The sequence below is a fragment of the Oxyura jamaicensis genome, chromosome 23 (genome assembly GCF_011077185.1).
Source record: "Oxyura jamaicensis isolate SHBP4307 breed ruddy duck chromosome 23, BPBGC_Ojam_1.0, whole genome shotgun sequence".
NCBI classification, from domain to species: domain Eukaryota; kingdom Metazoa; phylum Chordata; class Aves; order Anseriformes; family Anatidae; genus Oxyura; species Oxyura jamaicensis.
Genome location: NC_048915.1, coordinates 6220821 through 6238922, shown reverse-complemented (window position 1 = coordinate 6238922; position 18102 = coordinate 6220821). Strand labels below are relative to the sequence as shown.

The 18102-nt window shown below is 54.6% G+C and overlaps 2 protein-coding genes across 14 annotated transcripts in view; one reads left to right on the top strand and one right to left on the bottom strand.

Moving 5' to 3' along the window:
* The window catches only part of MACF1 (microtubule actin crosslinking factor 1), a 141943-nt gene that overhangs the window by 23956 nt on the left and 99885 nt on the right, over positions 1 to 18102 (bottom strand). For 11 of the 13 annotated variants that reach the window (XM_035345795.1, XM_035345796.1, XM_035345790.1 and 8 more), the window contains 12 exons: positions 10666 to 10827; positions 10358 to 10528; positions 9345 to 9511; positions 7798 to 7957; positions 6252 to 6578; positions 5547 to 5631; positions 4409 to 4650; positions 3817 to 4023; positions 2984 to 3103; positions 1454 to 1561; positions 878 to 1096; positions 92 to 295 (listed from right to left, as the gene is read on the bottom strand). In XM_035345795.1, coding sequence (XP_035201686.1) covers positions 92 to 295; positions 878 to 1096; positions 1454 to 1561; positions 2984 to 3103; positions 3817 to 4023; positions 4409 to 4650; positions 5547 to 5631; positions 6252 to 6578; positions 7798 to 7957; positions 9345 to 9511; positions 10358 to 10528; positions 10666 to 10827 — 2172 coding nt within the window. The remainder of the gene's footprint in view (positions 1 to 91; positions 296 to 877; positions 1097 to 1453; positions 1562 to 2983; positions 3104 to 3816; positions 4024 to 4408; positions 4651 to 5546; positions 5632 to 6251; positions 6579 to 7797; positions 7958 to 9344; positions 9512 to 10357; positions 10529 to 10665; positions 10828 to 18102) is intronic. The other 2 variants (XM_035345791.1, XM_035345793.1) reach the window with 1 other exon arrangement.
* HMGCL (3-hydroxy-3-methylglutaryl-CoA lyase) overlaps positions 1 to 18102 on the top strand; it is a 350359-nt gene that overhangs the window by 259510 nt on the left and 72747 nt on the right. The window lies entirely within an intron of this gene.

Sequence of the window (18102 nt, the reverse complement as noted above, 5' to 3'; positions counted from 1 at the left end):
GAATAAAACTGCATTTCAAAGCACATGGCTTCCCCAGGGGACTGCAATAAACACTTAGCAGACTTGGCTGCTTGGCACCCCAGAAGCGTACCTGAGTGGACTGTGAGACAGCTTCATCGAGCGCAAGAGCCCGCTGACACACCTCCTCCTTGATTTTGGCGTACATGGCCTCTGCTGTGGAGTATTTTTTCTGCACCATCTCCCCTTCCTCAGGGTTGAGGTCCTTGAGCTGTGGTCCGATTTTCAGCAGCTTGTCAATGTGAGGCTTATGTTCAGCAATAGACTCTCTCAGTTGCTAGGGAATAAGATTGTGGGGGAAAGACAATTGTTTAGAAGTCTACCGAGAGCTGCTGTCTATTTATTTCACACAACGCTCAAAGAGCCACGATTGCATCTGGTAGTGCACACACACCACGGATTTCTTGACCCGGCATGTGCCAAACATCTAGTGCTCAGCTCTTCCCATGGTGTGCACCAGCAAGCTGCCCCGCTCCAGCTGCCCCAGGCAGCTCTGTCTGTTGACCCTCCCTGCGGTCCCCAGGGGGATGACAAAGAAAACTTCCTTTGCATCTTTCTACCCTGAAAGTACAATGCTGTTCTTACCACAGTCGGGCAAGAGATGCAGAGACAATCAGGCTCCCCTGGATTTCATCTGTATTTTAGTAAGAAAAGATCCAACTTATCTAGCAATTCCCAACTGGTATGACCAAGGCACCCTTGTGTTACATAGGTAGGATCCCCAGAAAGAAAAGGACAGGGAAAAAAAAACAAACAAAAATGGCCCATTCTGGCCCTGTGAGTGCTGCACCTCCATTCAAGCCAGAAGTGCTGACCCAGCAAATGGGTGCAGGAGCTGCAGGCTCAGCCATCGTCTTACCCGCATGTCCTCCTGCTGCTGCTTGAGCTGCTCGTGGTCGATGGCTGGAGGGGGCAGCTGTGAGATCAGGGCCTGTGTTTCCTCAATCCAAGGGTTCAGCTCCTCGTAGGTCTCCCAAAACTGGTTCACCAGGACCTGTGCACGCTCCAGACGAGCGTAGCGCTCTGAGTTGAGCTGGCTCACATCTTCGTATTGCTGCACCAGGGACTCTGTTTTCTCCTGAAAGGAAAGCAAGGAGAGTTAGTGATGGATGCAAAAGAGCACAGGAACACTGCCAGCCACATGCTGTGAGCTGGAAGAGCAGGAGGTGCGCTCGGTGGCATCGATCCACGTGCACAAGCTGTAATTTCAATTAAAGCAGCCTCAGAAAACTCACTATCCTCCTTCCCCAAACACTGCAATAAAAATACTGCAATAAAAGAGGCTAATAAATATAAACAGATCTCTGCTAAGTGTCACTGGTGGGAATTCCTGAAGATGGAGTAATTTTAAACTGCTTCAGACTGCGCAAGAGCTGAGCACTCGCCTTCTCCCCTCCCTGTCTCCCCCCCAGCACTAAATATCCGTCAGGCTCACCTGGAGAACAGCTTTTTGTTCTTCCCCACACGTCCCGAAGATCTCGTTGCGCTGGCTGAACAGTTCATCCATAGAGTCTTTGTGCCGAATAATGTCGATGGAAAAAGCCTGCAGAAAGGAAATGTCCAAAGAAAGGGAAAGAATGAGAAGGGAGCCCGACCAGCCCTCCCCAGCCCTGCGAGGGGCCCTCCGGCCCCGCCAGGCTGCCTAGCCCCAGCACTACAGCGATCACACAAAACTCAGCACTGGCGTCCTGTGGCACAGCGAGCATCTGGCTGAAAAGGCAGATAACCACATTGCTTTCTCACTGCTCACCTACTTTAACCCCTGTCTTTCAAAGGCCTGAAAATGGCACTTGAAATTAGGTGTCAGGTCAGACTCCAAGCAACCCAGGTCATCATCCCATGGATCGGAAACCCACGGCTGCCCTGCATGCAGCACCCCCCCCCCCCGAAACGCCAGGTAGCAGTCAGTCGAACCCTGCTGTGCCTCGGGGGAGAGCGCGAGGGCACACGTTGGTATGCAGGTCCCTTACCCAAGGGCTTCCCACCTGCACAGGAAAAGCTCCACCACCCATTTGTGATCAGTTCAGCGAATACTTCAAGCCCCCCAAACCATGCTCTCCAGAACTGCATCTACCCATAACTTCACCATTCCCCAGGTCCATATGATTAACAACATCCACAAGCAGCAGGGAGCCAGGCTGAGCTCAATTTAACTTAATGCTCAATGCTTCAGTCCCCGTCCGTTATAACAATGTGTTGTGGTTTTTTTTTGTTTGTTTTAAATGCACAAAATCCAATAAGCATGTATGCTGCTCTGATTGCTGAGGCTGGTGTGGGAAGAAAAGGGCCGTTTATTTAAAGTGCACGTTCTTTCAGGCATGAGCTCATCTCAAAGAAGTATATATATATATAAAAAAAAAAAGGGAAAAAAAAAAAAGCTTCTCTTTGTTCCACGGCTGGCTGCAAGTGAAACAAGGAGTCCCCCACTGGAAGGAACAATAAGCAGAAAGCAAATGTAAAAAAAGTACCCTCATTAATCAATAGGTACAGCTCTCCAAGCTGCTCTTGCCAGCAGTGCCTGCAAGACACAGGTAGAGCTCGCTGCCATAGCCAGGGCAGAGCCCTGGAAGGAAGGAACACCTCCCTCGAGGGCAACCCAACCTGGCCCCGAGCGACTGGGCAAGTCGGGCACAGCACTGAGGTGAAGCCCTGGCAACCCCAGCTTGCTCCGTCTTTAGCTTGTGTGAATAGCTCTGGCACACTGAGCTGCTCAAGGCTCTTTAGATATCCAACACTTCATTTGTCTAAAGCCTTCTTCTCCTTCCTTTTTACTTTCACTTGCCAAGGGCACGTGTGGCACCTCTCTCGGTGCTCTGGGCTCAACCGTACAAAGACCAGAAGCCCCTCCAGAGCTCCACTGCCCTGACAGACATCCCCAGCCCCACCCCTTCCTCCCACTGCCCACAGACCACCACCTCCGTGCCCGCCTGCTCCTCCCTGGCAGCCACATGCACGCCGCTCGTACCTTCTGCACCTGCAGCTGGGCCGTCGTCTGGTCCTGCTCCAGCCGAATGGGACCGAGAGCCATCAGCTTCCGCTTGGTCTCAGCAACCCAGGCCAGCTCCGCGTCAGCCGCCTGCTCGTACTGGTGGAGGAAGAAGGGAGGTTGCCATCAGCCGAGGCCACAGGGCAGAGGCCTCCGGGCCCATCTCTGCTCCAATTTGAGCAGAGCAGGGAGCTCGCTTGCTGTCCCTACCAGGGTGGACCTGGGGCACAAGTGACATCTACATCCTTGTTGCAAGCATTTAAAAAACAAGGGCCCTTCTGTAAGATGTAAGTGGTGACTCCGCACGCCCTGCCCCTGTGCTTGGAAGGCCAACAGCTGAACACCTGCACAGAGGCCACGTTGACACAGCCACATGCACTAACAGACACATCGCCTACTGCAGGAATGCCTGCCAGAACGGGCCGTGGCTTTCTGACAGAAAGCTCCCCTCTGATGAGGGCAGCCAGGACCATGGGGATGCTCCTGCAGTAGTTTTGGGCCCAGAGCATCACTGCAACACAGCAAGCACAGGGAGGCTGCCACCTTCCTCCACACCCTCTCCATCTGCGGGGCAAGGGACAGCTCTACTTTACATGATAATTTTGCTTGCACGTTCAGTTCTGTGGAGGCAGTGCTCAAAGCCAGTACAGGCAGTTATTCGTGGCACTCCACAGCCTCCACTCCATACAGAATGAACCTTTCTGAGAAGGTTGCTACCCTGGATAAGCCCGTCCTGTCCAGCTATGTACAGGCCCTCCTTCTCCCACTCATCCCAGAAACCCTCCTGGAGGCCCTGGAGTTCATCAAGTTACCTGCTGAGACCTCTGAATAGCAGCATCTATCTCCTCCACCCGCTGCTTGATGGTGTCGCTGACCAGCTTGTAGCGCTCGTTGGTGTCCGAGACTAGTTTATCCAGCCCCTCGCGGGCTCGCCAGGGCACCAGCTCCAGCAGTGCTCGGCTCACCTCGTTCACTGTGTCCAGAACGAGCCGCTGCTCCATCACCTCCTTCTTCAGCTCCTGGGGAAGGCACACATGGACACGTCCTTCTGGTGGCAGTGCCAGCTACCTGGGCAGACCTGGCTGCTGGATTTTCAGTGATTTTGTGACTGGGTTCCTCCCCTTCTCCCTGCTGGCACAAGCTCTCCAGCCCAGCTATTCTCAGAGCCAGCACGCGCCAAGGAGGCAGAAGAGGTGGGCAGCTTCCCCACAAACACAGCAACACACAGCAGCCACCAGCTCCACACCAGAGAGCAATGGGCTCCCTTGTTCTCATCCCCACCCAACACGGTCTCAGACCGCCTATCCCATGCTCCCTGCCCAGGCACTGAGCAAACCTCACCAGCTCCCCTCCCACACAGCCCTCGTGTCCCTGTCCCCTGCGTGCTGCGTCACCGCTCCCCACCTTCTGCCTCTGCTGGAACTGCGGTATCTGCTCGCCAGCTGGGGACTGTCCCCCGCTGGACGCCAGCTCTTCCTCTACTTTGCTCATCCAGGAGTTGAGCTCCTCGTGTGTGGACTGGAACTTGGTGGCCAGCTGGCGAGCCTGCTCCAGTGTGCGCAGCGCCTTGGAGCTGGTGGCGGTGATGTCCGAGTAGCGGGTCTTAATTCCATCCAGCTTCTCTTGGATGAGCAACACCTCCTCCCCTGTTGGACACCAAGATGGGCCGAGTGACGCCGGGCAGAGGGGGCTGCAGGGGGGTGTGAGTAGCCAGCCACCCTGTCCCCCATTGTAAATAGCTACTTTCAGTCTCACTTTTCTGCACGTCAGTGAAGCTTAGCAGCCTATTTTTACAGCCAGGAAGCTACTCTCAGAGCTGACATTTTCTGCCAGCCAGTGTAACGGCCAGCTCCTGCCTATAATAGGAAGGAAATGTGCTGTGAAGCCTCTCTTTGCCACAAGCCCCAGAACCACCAGAACTCAGCTCTCAGCTAATATGTCACAGCTCCACAAAAAAAAAGGTCCAATTCACAATCTACTGCTATTTCCGAGGGGACAGGAGATTGCAAGCCAAATTCTTTGTAATTCCTCTTCCTGCTCCAAGGCTCCCACAAGGACAGAGGTCTGCACATCTGCTCAGAGCAGACCACATCTGAAGGAAATGCATTGCCCCGACCTCTCTTCCCACTCATAAACACAAACTCACACCCACGTGGCAACAGCAACAACTGCTTAGTATGGGAAAGCAATATTAGGAAAGAGTTTGGTGTATTTTTAACCTCTTTCCATGTGATTTAGCAGCTGGATGCAAGGAGAAAACCCTGCGTAGTGTTAGAGGGCTGCTCCGTGCTGAGAACCACTGAGCAGCCAGTTGGAATCACCACTCACAGAGCTGGGGGTTGGTATTTGGGATTTACTAAACTGGAGCACATGTGGCTAGGCATCCAGGCCTGGCTGTACTACAGCTACTTTGGGAATTTTCTATCAGCCCTAAGGGACGGCAGCCTCCTCTGCACAGACCTCCCAGCAAGCACGGTGCAGGGGACGGGCGATTCCCAGAACCCTGCCCATCAGCTGGAGCACGCCCAGCTCCTGGCCTTACCTGTAGTTTGCTTCAGAAGAGCCTGTCCATTTCTAATGGCCTGGTCCACATTCTTCTTCCTGTTCACAATTTCCTCGTTCAAAGCCTGGACAGAAAGCCAAACTGGAGTTAACCTTTCACATGGTCATCTCTGCGTCCTGCTGGCCAGCATCAGACAGATGCTAAGAGAGCAGGACCTGCTGGCACAGCAGGGGTGGACGACAGATCTGACTCCAGTCCAGTCAACATTCTCCTGCTCTGGGACTTACTGGGATTTCTGGGACCAATCTTAGAGCAAAACCCACCCCAAACCCTAGGGTATGTATTACTGAAGAACTTACTCTTGAAAAGAGGTTTCACAGCCCCCATGGGGCGGAAGCAGACTGCTTCCTCGGTGGCCAGCCTAGTTTGGAAAACCCACCGGGCTTTTCAAATTCACATTCTTGGAAACAGCAAACAGCTTTCTAAAGGCACAGGGTGGCTAAGCTTGCTCAGACATTGTTCACAAAGCAAATGAATCATTTGAAGTTTCCCCTGGGAAACCCGTTTTTTGGGCTTCAATTATTGTTTTTAGCACATTAAATTTCTTTACACTTCTCCAAGCCTAGAAAAGTCAAAGCTTGTTCTGCTGCTGGTTAAAATTAAAGTCAGACCAGAAACAAATGAAAAAAACGTAAATCAATGCAACTAAATAAATAACAAAACATGGAAGAAAACGGAAAATACCAGCTGGTCAGCATGCTGCTTCTGCAGGACGTCCCGTTTGTAATCCTTTACGGATACCGAGCCGAGCTTGTCCTCAACCTCAGCCAGCCAGTTGAGCACTTCCACCTCCTCCTCCCCAAAGAGCCTCGCGTTACACAGGGCCTGCTCCAGCAGCGCTGCCTTCCGGCAGCACCGCTCACGGACCTCGCCGTAGCGGCCCTGCAGAGAGTCCAGCTTCTCTGCCAGCAGCCTCTGCTCGGCGGCACAGCTCAGGGCGGAGAGGCTCTGCCCGACTCTGACTGCCTGAGCCACGTCGGACGCCTGGCTTTCTATCTCTTCCTCTAGAGCCTGAAAGCCAGGAGGACAAAATGGACAACAGAAACAAACATGAGTGAAAAGATGAGATAAAAACAAAACAAAACAAAACAAAACAAAACAAAAAACACAACCAAACAAAAGGGAAACAGAAATGATGAATGCAACTGAAGGAATGAAGGAGATGCAAAACCAATCTGTGAACAGGCAAAGTATACTAAAAAAAAAGGTTTAACAGAAACATGAAAAGGGGAGTGTTTTTTTATCCAGAAGCAGATAGGTTCCTTGTGAGCTGCTGTACTGGGTCTGGCTGGGATGTTAACCTTCCCTGCAGCAGCCCATACAGTGCTGCGCTCTGCACTTGGAGCTAGAACAGCAGTGGTATCACACCAGTGTTGTGTCTGCTGCTGAGCAGTGCTGGCACAGCATCAGGACTCTCTCTAACCCTCCTAGGGGGTGGGCAAAAAAGTGAGAAAGGAACATCCCCAGGACAGCTGACCTAAACCAACCAAAGGGATATTCCATACCATATGATGTCACACTCAGCAATATAAGGTGGAAAAAGGAAGAAGAGGGGAGGGGTGGGCTCTTGTTGCGAGTCTGTCCTCCTCCTGGACGATCACAAAGCCATTGGGGAGGAGGATAGACGTTGCTCTCGTCTGTCCTCCTCCTGAACACTGGCTACGTGCGTTGAGGCCCTGCTTCAAGAACGTGGTCAAGCATCGCTCATTTGTGGGAAGTAGGAAGTAATTTCTTTCCTCTGCACTTCCACCTAGCCTTTACTTGTTTTGTTTTGTTAGTCCCTTTCCCCCTCCCTCTTCCCCTGTCCCTTTTTTCCCCTTTAGTTGAATTGTTTAATTAATAATAATATTTCCATAATAATATTTTCTCTCTTTAATTAAGTTATCCTTATCTCAACCCGTGAGTTGTTCTTTCCTTTACTTCTTCCCCTCCTCATCTGAGGAGGGGGAGTGAGAGGGCAGTTGTGGTGTTCAGCTGCCTAGCACGGTAAAACCACCACAGCTGCACAGACATCAATTAAATATTTACCCACATCAGTGGGCTGGGGTTTGCAGGCTTCTCTACACATAAAGCAGCCTGCATAGGCTGCTGACCCTATGGAGAGGATCCTCTCTGATCACCACCAAGACTCGTTTGCACCAAAACCCACCTTGCCACAGCAGGAACATCAGAGAGAGACCTGATGCCAACCGCCTCCATTGGCGGCTCTCATCCACGCACGGGTCCCTACCTTGTGCCGGCTGATCTGCTGCTGGATTTTGGCAGTCTGGGTACCAATGGGCTCAGAGTTGGCCAGTTTTTTCTCTGTCACCGACAGCCAGTCGGAAACGGGCTCTGTGGTTTCGTGGAACTGCTTTGCCAGAACCAGGATGTCCTCCAGCTGCTTCTGCCTGTATCAGGGATGAAACAAAACACTAAGGAGCAGCTCCCCTTGGAACAGAGAACGGGAAGCAGCTCTCAGCACAGGCACTGCCCTGTTGCCAACAGGGCTCCGCACCAGGAAGCAGTAATGGGCTTCAACAGAATCAGAAGCCAAAGTGGAATAACTTGGGAAAGCAGCATGACAGGAAGGAGGAACAGAAGCAGCTCTGTGCAGCGCAAGGTGAGACACCTTGTCAGGCAAGCTGCAATGCAAACACAAAAAGCAACGCAGAGAATCTGCAAAATAAGCTTTTTTCTGCAGCTGTTCCTTTAGGATCCAGTTCATTCTCCAGTGAAGGCAGCAGAAAGGCTCCCTTTGTGCTGCTTTTCTTCCGTTAATATCCCCACCTCAGAGAGCCTTCAATGTGGGCCAGCTCGTAGCCGAGCTGTTGGTGTTTCTGAGCTGCTGAGCTGCTGTTCAAAGAGTGCCTGGCAGCGGCACGGTACTGGCTGCCCATCCAGGCTGCAGCCATTTCAAACACCAAGAGGCCAAATTTGGCCCTCAGAAGTGACTTTGTAACCTGACATATTAACTTATGTAGCAACAAGAAGCTCGTAAATGAGATTCAGGCAGCAGAAAGGCGTCAACAGGATGTTGCTGCTAAAGCTAGATGTTAAAGCTTAAAGGAATAAAAATAACATTGATCCCCTGCAGGGAATTTGTTTAATCTGAGCTCTTCCCTGCCATTGTAAACCACCACTATCTACTTCAGCTCCCAAACAGGCTTTGATTTCTCATGTTTTCCAGCTGTGGTTTCCAGGATGTATCTGCACCGAGCTCTCCACCAGCTCTCCACGTGCCGTTGCCCATGCAGGTGGAGCGGCCGCCAGGGCTGACCAGCGAACCACCACCTGTGGCTGCCTGCATGGCCTCTTGCCTCGCTGACCGGTGCGTGCGAGGAACAAAAGCTCCAGCTCCAGCCAGCCAGAGGCCAGCCCAGCCATCAAGCAAAACAAGTCCGAGAACAATAAAAGCAATACCATTGTCACAGAGGGAACACGCAAGTGGCCAAACTCCATAAAGCTCTGGGGTGCCATGAATTACAAGATAAGCCTATCCCATGTTCTTGGCCAGTGTAACAGACCCTATGAGGGCTGTAAAGCAAACAAAACTCTTTGCTTCTCTGGGCTACCAGAGCTGCCCATGAGGGATCGAGCCAGGAATGCAGAAGAGCAGCAGAGCAGTGCTCTTGCCTCCAGCATGCCCCCCCTGGCTTCAGGAAGAGGCGGAGAGGCCCGAGGGAGATCACCCGGCATGCAGACAGAGCAAGGGGCAGAGCACAGAGAGAAAGAGGCTCAGAGAAAGCTCCCGGCTCTGAGCCAAGGGGCAGCGTGGTCGCTCCCCGCGGCTCTCACCTGGCGGCCGCCCTGCAGAGCAGCCCTGCCCATCTGCTCTCCAGGCTCTCCAGCTGGCAGACGATTTTCTCTCTGTCTGCTGGCTCAGCCGACTGCGCGATCCTCCCGCCCTCAGCTTGGATCATCTCAACAGTGGCTTTGCGATCATCCAGAAGTCGCTGGAGCAGCTTTAGCATCAGAAATGAGAGGAAAGGGGATAGAAGTTACCCGACGAGTCAGCAGAACCTCTTGCATTCCTCAGAGATCTGGTTTCTGTGTCTGAAAACCATTGATAAGCACTGGGCTGAGACCAAGGCCAGCCAAGTGGGATAACCACTGTCTTCTGCCTCCACCATCAAAACCAGTTCAAAAGAGACTGATTTCACTTTTGAACTGGTTTCAGAGCCAGAGAACTTCTCAGAGGCTTCCCCATCCTTCCCCCAAATCTATCGAGATCAAGTTTTTAACTTTCCCTTGAATTTCCTCTTCAAAATCTCAACACAATGGACGAAGCCTCAGGAAGAATTCACTTTTAAGACATTTTGCCATGACCGCACTTGAACTTTCATCCGCACGCTCACAAAGGCAGGCTGCGACCCAGGCTTGTTATCTCTGCAAACACGGCTGTGCCTTGGGTTGGCTCTCAGTTCGTACATTCGTTTTGTTCAAATACCCAAACCAGTAACTGTAACACCAGCTTGCTCCTGACACAGCAGAATTATCAGCACAAACAAAACCAAATCTAGGGCTGGAAAAACATGGCCAACCAGCAAAACCAGCAGCAAACCTCAAGAGGCAGTATGACAATAAAGTCACGCTGGAAACTTAGACCATGCAGATAGCAAGTGTGGGCAAATGAGCTGCCTGCTTCCCACACTGAGGTGTGGGGAACCAGCAGGAGAGCTACTGAGAAAGCAGAAGACCTGTGTGGGTCCCAGCTACACCTAAGCTGGTTTTGGACCCCTGAAACATCTGGCTCTCCAGAGCTCCCCCTCCCTTCACACCATCCTGACCACCACGCCGTGCTCACTCACCTTCTGCTCCTGGATCTGGGCTTTCACCACCTTGTACTCGGCAGAGGGAGGTTTCTGGTTGGAGATGAGCTCCTCGGTGTCAGCCAGCCAGCTCAGCAAGGGCTCCAGGGCGTCCTGAAACTTCCCGCAGCGCAGCAGGGCCTCCTGCAGCTGGGCGATCCTCTGGGCCACCTGCACGGCACCCATGCCCACAGCGGAGTCAGGATGATCCCGCATCCCCCAGCACCGGTGGCTCGGGGCTCAGCCCCCTGCCCGCTTCTGCCAGCGGACCCAGCGGGACCGGGCCCAGCCCCTGCCTGTGCCCTCACCTTCTTGTTGAGGGTGTTCCAGCGGGTGTTGATCTCTTCCATGTCATGTTCCAGCCCTTGGACATCACAGTTTTTCCCGGCGCTTTGGATGAGTCCTTGACCAACTCCATTTACTTGCTGCAGTTTTAGCTGGAGAGGATCCACTTGCTCCTTCTGGAACAGCTGGGCAAGGGAAGGGTGGGAGAGAAAAGCTATTTATAACCTGCACGCTGCTCGCCCAGCCCCTCCATCATTCCATGGATACAACAGGCTCTCTTCTCTAGAAAAGACGCAGTAGCTACTGCTTGTCGTGGTGCATTGATTTTATTAGAGCTGCGCAGGTCTGTCTGAACGCCTCTGGCACCTTGACCCAGTGACATGCATGTCCCAGGCACTCGCTGGTTTGGAGTCTGCAGCTTGGGGTCCATACACAGCCACCCCTACTTTTAAACGGGAAAACTCCTTTTTCAAAGCGCCAGAAAAAGGTGAAAAATGTAAATTGGGGAATAAATTGGAGCATCAGCTATGGTCAGTCATCCGATTGGGAAATAACGCTTCTGGAGAAAAAACAAAGCAATTCTCACAGCGATGCTGTTGAGAACAGAGACCTGACACCATGCAAGTTTTGTTAACCACGAAATTACAGACACTGAGAAGCTAGCTGTATTTCGAAAGACAAAGGCAATAGGCAATTAATGTGCTAGTCATTTACCGCACCACATATTTGGCACGGTCCTGCCTGGGAATCCTGTGGGGAAAAGCTTTGAAAAACAAAAAGATTTGATAGGGAAGGAGGAGGAGAGCGAACGAAGCTCCCCATCATAATGAGAGGCAGCAGGGAAAATCCTGTTTCCGTGGAGCAGATAAGTGCTCTTTATCACAGCTCCAGATCTGCTGCAAGCAGCCGCCGAACAGGCAGCGCTCGCAGCACGCGCCTCCTCCGGCGCACCGGCACCGCCGGGCTCTGCGTGGCCCCGTCCCGAGCAGCCTTCTGCGTCCCCACAGCCTGCAACACAATCCCCAAAAAAGGGAGCGGAGTCGCTCATTGTTTATTCTGGGCCCTTGGACTACGAGCTCATACAGAGCACAGGTCAGCCTGCAGCGCACACTGGAAAGGATTAGAGCGCTCGGCCCCATTGCAACATTTTCTCTTTTGGAAAGCGTTGGGAACTGAAGTCAGACAGCCGCGTGCCTGCTTTCTCAAGCGTGCCTCCTCCTTTCGTGCCCAAGAATATATGGACATTGACGGCATCTAAAAATGCCCTCGGATACAGAGCCTAAAATGCAAAACCCCTCCCAGCACAGCAGTGGATTGCGGACGGCATGGTTCTCCATACCAGGTAATTGCTTTATCTCTGAAGGAATACAGAGCAGGCAAAAAAGCCAAAGCACCAAAAACCAAATCTTCCTGAAAAAGAAGGGTTGCCTTGGTTTTCTTTCCCCGTTTTCAAAGGGAAGGATACTTCCTCCTATCGGAGCTCAGCAGCTCAAGAGCAGGGAGGTATCACTGCAGGGCATGAACTAAAGGGTGTGCTGGAAGACATTGTCCAGAGCTGTTTGCTCAGGGAGAATTATGCTACGGTTATACGAAGTAAATGGTGACATGAAATCACCAATTCCCCAGCTACTTCTCCTGTTACTGTTTATATATGGAGCTGGCTGTTAGAGCAGCCAAACCCCCAAAAGGACCAGGCTGATAAGTCTGGCATGCAAACGTTTGACTACAGCACAGCACGAGCCCCGGCTGAGCATGGTCTGAGCCCTCCACACGAGCATCGATGGCAAAAACAAACCCCAGGACTTCATAAGCAGGCAGGAAGGGAGGGAGGGAGGCCAGCAGAAAGCCCTAGCATCAGATGACAGATACCTGCAACATGTGAATAAGTACAGCCCAGGAGCGCTGAGGTTGCATAAGGACCATTAAGAAGATAATCACATACGCTAACGGCCCGAAGAGCAAGTATGTCGAACATGCTTGTTTTCCTTCGCTCATGAAAGATTCCAGCGATTTAGTTCATTAACCTCAGTGTGACTCAGCTATGAAGCAAATATTTAACGTACACCCTTCGCTGTGTGGAAAATCGCAAGGAAGCTCGCACTGAGCGAAGTGGCTGGACAGACATCTTGGCGAGCAGAAGCGCAGCTGCTCCTTTACACCTCCTCCTCCACCTCCTCGCTTTGCGAGCGCTTCCCAAAGCATCCCTCTGCTTTCTGCTTCGCCCATCTCTGCAGTGACCGCATCCCACCTCCCTGCACTCCTTGCCCCCCACTGAAGCCCTGTGGGGCTGGAAACGCTTTGGTGGGGGCAAGGAGCAGCAGCGTTCATCCCAAAGCTGCCAACGGCCCACACAGCACCGAGAGGGGGACTTGGAAGGGGTTAACAACCAGGGACACTGCGCAGGGGGCAGTGAAAGCAGAGCAGGGAGTCTGGGACAGCAGATGCACGCTGCCATAACCCGACATCTCCTTTCCCTTCCAAAAGTGCCCCCGGGTGCCCAGCCCGGTGTGCCCACACACAGCCTCTCCAGCTCAGCCATGTGCATTTTTTAAATGGGTGGCACAGCACAAGAGATGAGTAATTGCTACCGAACCGGGATTTTCAGCGCTGACTAACTTCTGATGTCTCCTCAGTGGTATTTCTGCTAATCCAGTATTAAATCAGCACTCGCTTACGGGAACTCCACCACCGACCTGCGCCCCTCAGGGTCTCTCCACGCAGGGCAAAGCAAACCCCAGTACACCAAAGGAACTCGGCTGCCTTTCCACAGTTCAGAGCTCCCCACCGTACCGTCCCTTTCAGAGAGCTACAGAACGCAGTCACTGCATAGGACCCGTTATTTCCACTCATTTTGTATCACAGGATTCTGTCTTCCAACACTTTCTGCTTCAAAGATGGTAACCACCCCGCTGCACTCTGGCAAGAATTATTTTCTGAAGAAGACTGTAATTTATGTCTGAGGATAATATGCTTTTTAAAAAGCCAAGAAAGTTTAAGACAATAGTTTAGATAATCAAGCAGTTAAAGTCTTTTGCCTCCCCTGCTTATAAAAACAAACAGTCCCCCCCAAACTTTTTCTCTGCCAACTTTAAGCCATAATCGGGAGGGAGAAGGCTGTTTCCAAGCCCGTGCTTGAGATGAAGAGCTGAGGAGACAATTACCAAAGCCTGCACCCCGCAAATCGTGTCAGCAAGTTATCAAGCACGCTGTGATTTCACACCCACCCCTCAATCACAAAATAAAGCAATTTTTATGCTTGAAACGCCGTCTGCGAGTGCCTGAGTAACAAATACCTCATTATCTGGAACGAATCCATCTGGTGGAGCAGGAGACCCTTCTGCGAGCAGAGTGGTGGCAGGGGGTCCCGGTGTGCCCATGGGCTCCATGCCCTCACCGTGCCCCGGGGCAACTCCGGGGGTCGGGGGGCAGCAGGCATCCTCCAGGCCCAGCCAAGGCCCAGTCACCAGCCCCGGTGGCTCCGCGGTGCCGGGAGGACAGGCGGAAGCTGCAGCCTCCATTCCTGGCAGCGTGGAGGCAGCATCCTGAGCGGGTGCCCTGGTGGTGGGGTTGTCCTCCAGAGCTGGCAGTTCGTCAAAGAGCTGCTCCGGGCTAGGTAGCATGGGCGGGCTGGGAAAGTCGTCTGCATCCTGCAAGGCCGCCACCGGTGCGGGGCCACCACTGAGAGCCCTGACTCCAGAGAGGACTGAGTCGGCCGCTTGTGGTGGCAGTGGGGCAGTGGGGACATCAGCAAATGGTGGCGGGGCTTCCAGAAGCTCCTCCACCACCATGGGCACAGCAGCAGTGGTGGCACCTGGAGGCGTGTGCTCAACGCATGGTTCCTCAGCATCCACGGTGGGATCCCCAGCGTCTGGTGGCATCTCTGGAGCCTGGAGCTCTGGGACAGCCACATCCCCCAGTGCTGGTGGGTCAGCCAGAGCAGAAAGCCCCCTGGTGTCCCACAGGCCAGCATCAAGAGCAGGCTGCCCAGCAGCGGGCGGCGCGCTGGGAAGCCATTCCGGGGTGGTTGGGCTGGTGGTGTCCCACACCACAGCCTGGCCCCACGCCACTGGCCGCTCCTCCCAGTCACAGCCGAACAGCAAGTCCAGGTCTCCCGGCTGCAGCACGGCAGCCGGTGCCTCCCTGTGCTCGACGGCCACCTCCCAGGGAGACCCCTCAGTGAAGGGAGCCCCCTCCAGAGCCAGGGCCTGCCCCACAGGAACCACGTCCCACAGGAGGCCCTCTGAAGGCACTGGGACCAGCATCGGAGTCTCAGATTCCGGTTCTGATACAGAGCCGGTGTGGAAAGGTGGCAGAGAACCGTAACAAGCATCCCCGCTTTCTGCCAGGTAAGTTTGGCCCTCAGATCCATCACTCTCTTTTCCCAAATCTGTGGTTTCGTCCTCAGAAACCAGTTCTGGGACATCTGGATTGGCGAGCTCAGTCCTTCCAGGCAGAAGGTGATAGCTCCCAGATGGATCTGTGCCCTCAACACCGACCTTGTCATGCTGCAGGGGGGACCCTGGCTCCTCTGCCACCGTGTCAGGAGCCAGGGGCTGGCAGGGGGACAGCCGAGCCGGGGACACTCGGCCAGGACAGGTCTCCTTGGGGAGCTGCGATACTTCACAGGGGGGTACCAGCGAGTCTTGGTTATCTTCACCCCACCCCACTGGAGCGCTGGGGTGACCTGCTCCCTCAAAGCTGGGGGCTGGAGACATGCCCATCTTGGGAGATGTCACCCCACCATCTACCAATGCTGCCACCGCACAGCCGTCCATGGGCTCCGGGTCCAGCAGTGGGTCGGGCACGTCCTCTGCCAGTGCTGGTAAATGCTGCTGGCTGGAGCCCGGCCCTGCCGTGGCAAGGGGGCTGAGAGAGGGCCCTCCGTCCGAGTCCGTCGGGGTAATGGCCGAGGTGTCCCTTTCTGAGAAGGGCTCTGTTGCCGGCTCCATGGTGCTCAGCACCTGCGAGCTGCAGGTGACGTCAAAGTCCTCCAGGTCCGACACGACAGCAGAGTCCGAGGCACTGACTTCCAAAGGGGCTGTAGGTTCACATGCTTCCACTGCTGCCCCGGTGAGTTTTTCCAAATCTGGGTCCAGTCCCCCTGAGTCCAGTGGGGAGACCTGAACCTCCACCAGGACGGGGATGGCCCCATCGCCCTCATCCTCATCCTGGCACTGCTCTTCCAGCTCCAGGAACATCTGCACCGAGTCTGTGTCAGACAGCTCGGGCACAGTGGGGCTGGCCGAGCGCTCCAAAGCCACAGCCAAGTCCTTGGCCTCGCACTGCACCGCCACATCCTCAGTGCAGCGCGTGCTGCCAGCGAGGGGGCCACAGGCACCCCCTGGGGTGCTACAGGACTGCGCGGTCCTGGGGCTGGGGGCAGAGCTGTCCTCAGGAGCAGCAAATTGTTCCCTTTCTTCAGAAATATCTGCCAAGCAACAGCTCTTCTCCTCTGCCACCAGCACAGCCTTTCCTCTCTCTGACAGCGTCGCCTCCTCCCACTCCTCCATCATTACCCAGCGCTCGTCCTCCTCAAATCTCAGCTCAGACTCAGTTTTCTCTCTGAGATTGGAGGTGATGAGAATGTTCAGTCCCGCATCCAGCAGCTCCTCGCTCAGGCACGGGGAGAGGTTGACATTTTCCACCGTGCAGTCTGACTCGGAGGCCTCCAGGGTCTCCTGGCGCCCATCGCTGAGGTTACCCTTGATGAAGTTCTTCCTGGCACGTGGCCAGGTGGCACTGGGGAGCCGGCAAGCCCTGGCCAGGTCCCCGGCACGAGCGTGGCCATCGCCCACAGTCAGCAGGGGCTGGCGCTCATCTGCTGCACCACCGTAGCCGTCTGCTGCAAACTGCATGGCTGTCAGAGCCTCTGCCGTGCCGGACGATTTGGAGACGTGCTCCAAAGTGAGAGACTCGGACATGGTCTCACCGTGGTCCGCCTGGCTGGTGCGCTCGGCCAGCATAGCGCTTGACTCCCTCTTGTCCCGTAGGGAAGGGTTGGAGGCACCTGCTTCTGACACCTCGCTCAGCGAGGCCCCCATCCTCTCTGCAAACTCGGTGAAGTTCGGCGGCATGAACGACTTCCACGACCGCCGGTTCACGTTCTCCTTCCTCTCGGGATTTGGCCGCCTCCGGGGTGGAGCTGGCACCGGCTTGGAGACGTCGCTGCTGAGCTTCAGCGCGTCAAAGATGACCCGCTCATCCAGCTTCTTCGCCTCCGGCGCCCTCGACTCGAACACGTTGGCAGCTCCCAGGGTCCCGTTGCTAGAAATGGTGCTGCCATCCCCCTTGCCAAGCGTGCTCTTTGAAAGCTGGTTGAGCTTTGATCCCTGATCGATTTGCTCGTTGATTCTCATTGTGTCGTATATCGACCGCTGGGGCACGTAGCAATCCTCTATGTATCCATCCTCCTCCTCGCCCTTCCCCAGGCAAGTGCGGTTCTGCCGTAAACAGTCTGGCCTGCTCAGTGGTTTGCCCATGCTCTCGCCCTTACGGATGACGAAACTGCCCTGTCAACGTTGCGTGCGGCACCGCAGGAAGCATCACATCTCTGGCAGGTCCCAAACCCACGGTGGGCGGCCACGGTCCCAACAGAGCGGTGCTATGGGGTCGGGAGGCTCTACCGGCAGTGCTGCTGCAGCTCAGCAGCCCGACCGTGGGGCTCGAGCAGCAGAACAGCACATCTCATCCCCGGCCCCCCCAAAAAGCCATCCGTTAGCAAAAAACATCCGAGTACGGCAGCTTCAACAAATATTCCCAATGACCATTTGCGATAGGAGCTGCAGAGTTTGAGGCTGTTAATTTATCCCGTGTGTCCTTCTTTAACAACAAAGGCGCTGCTGGTCCGAGCTGCTCACATATTGCAGCCCGGGCGCTGCGCGGCTCCTCTCATTCCCTGCCCAGCTCTAGTCCCGTGGAAGTCCAGCTGGTCCGAATTAGCCTCTCCCCCCGACTCTCGTGTTTTCATTTGAACTGAGCTTGTCAGCGGATATTCGTGCAAGTTTAAACACAGGAAGTTCTTCATTCAGGGCAAACTCGGAGGCTTCCTGCCTCAAAAACATGATGGCATTGTTGTTCCCTTCGCCCCACTGCGCCTTCGTACCCGGGGCCACCGAGCCCCGGCGCTGCTCCCCCGGCGGGCTGCTCCGGCAGCGTGCGGCAGAGGGCTGCTGGGGCTTCTCTTTTCCTTTTTTTTTTTCTCCCCAGGAAAAAAAAAAATCGGCTATAAAACGCATCCAAAAATGGAAAGGGGCCGGATCGGCACGAATTCCCCCAAGTTCCCGGGAGCCGGCGGGGGGGACGGGGAGCAGCTGCGGCCGGCGGCGGCGGCTTCCTCCTCCTTCTCCTCCTCCCGCCTCCTCCTCCTCCTCCCGGCCCGGCCCGCACTAACTTTCGCGGCGGCCGGCGGCGGGCAGCAGCGGCTCCGCACCGCCGGGCGGCCCGGCCATGGCGGGGGAGCG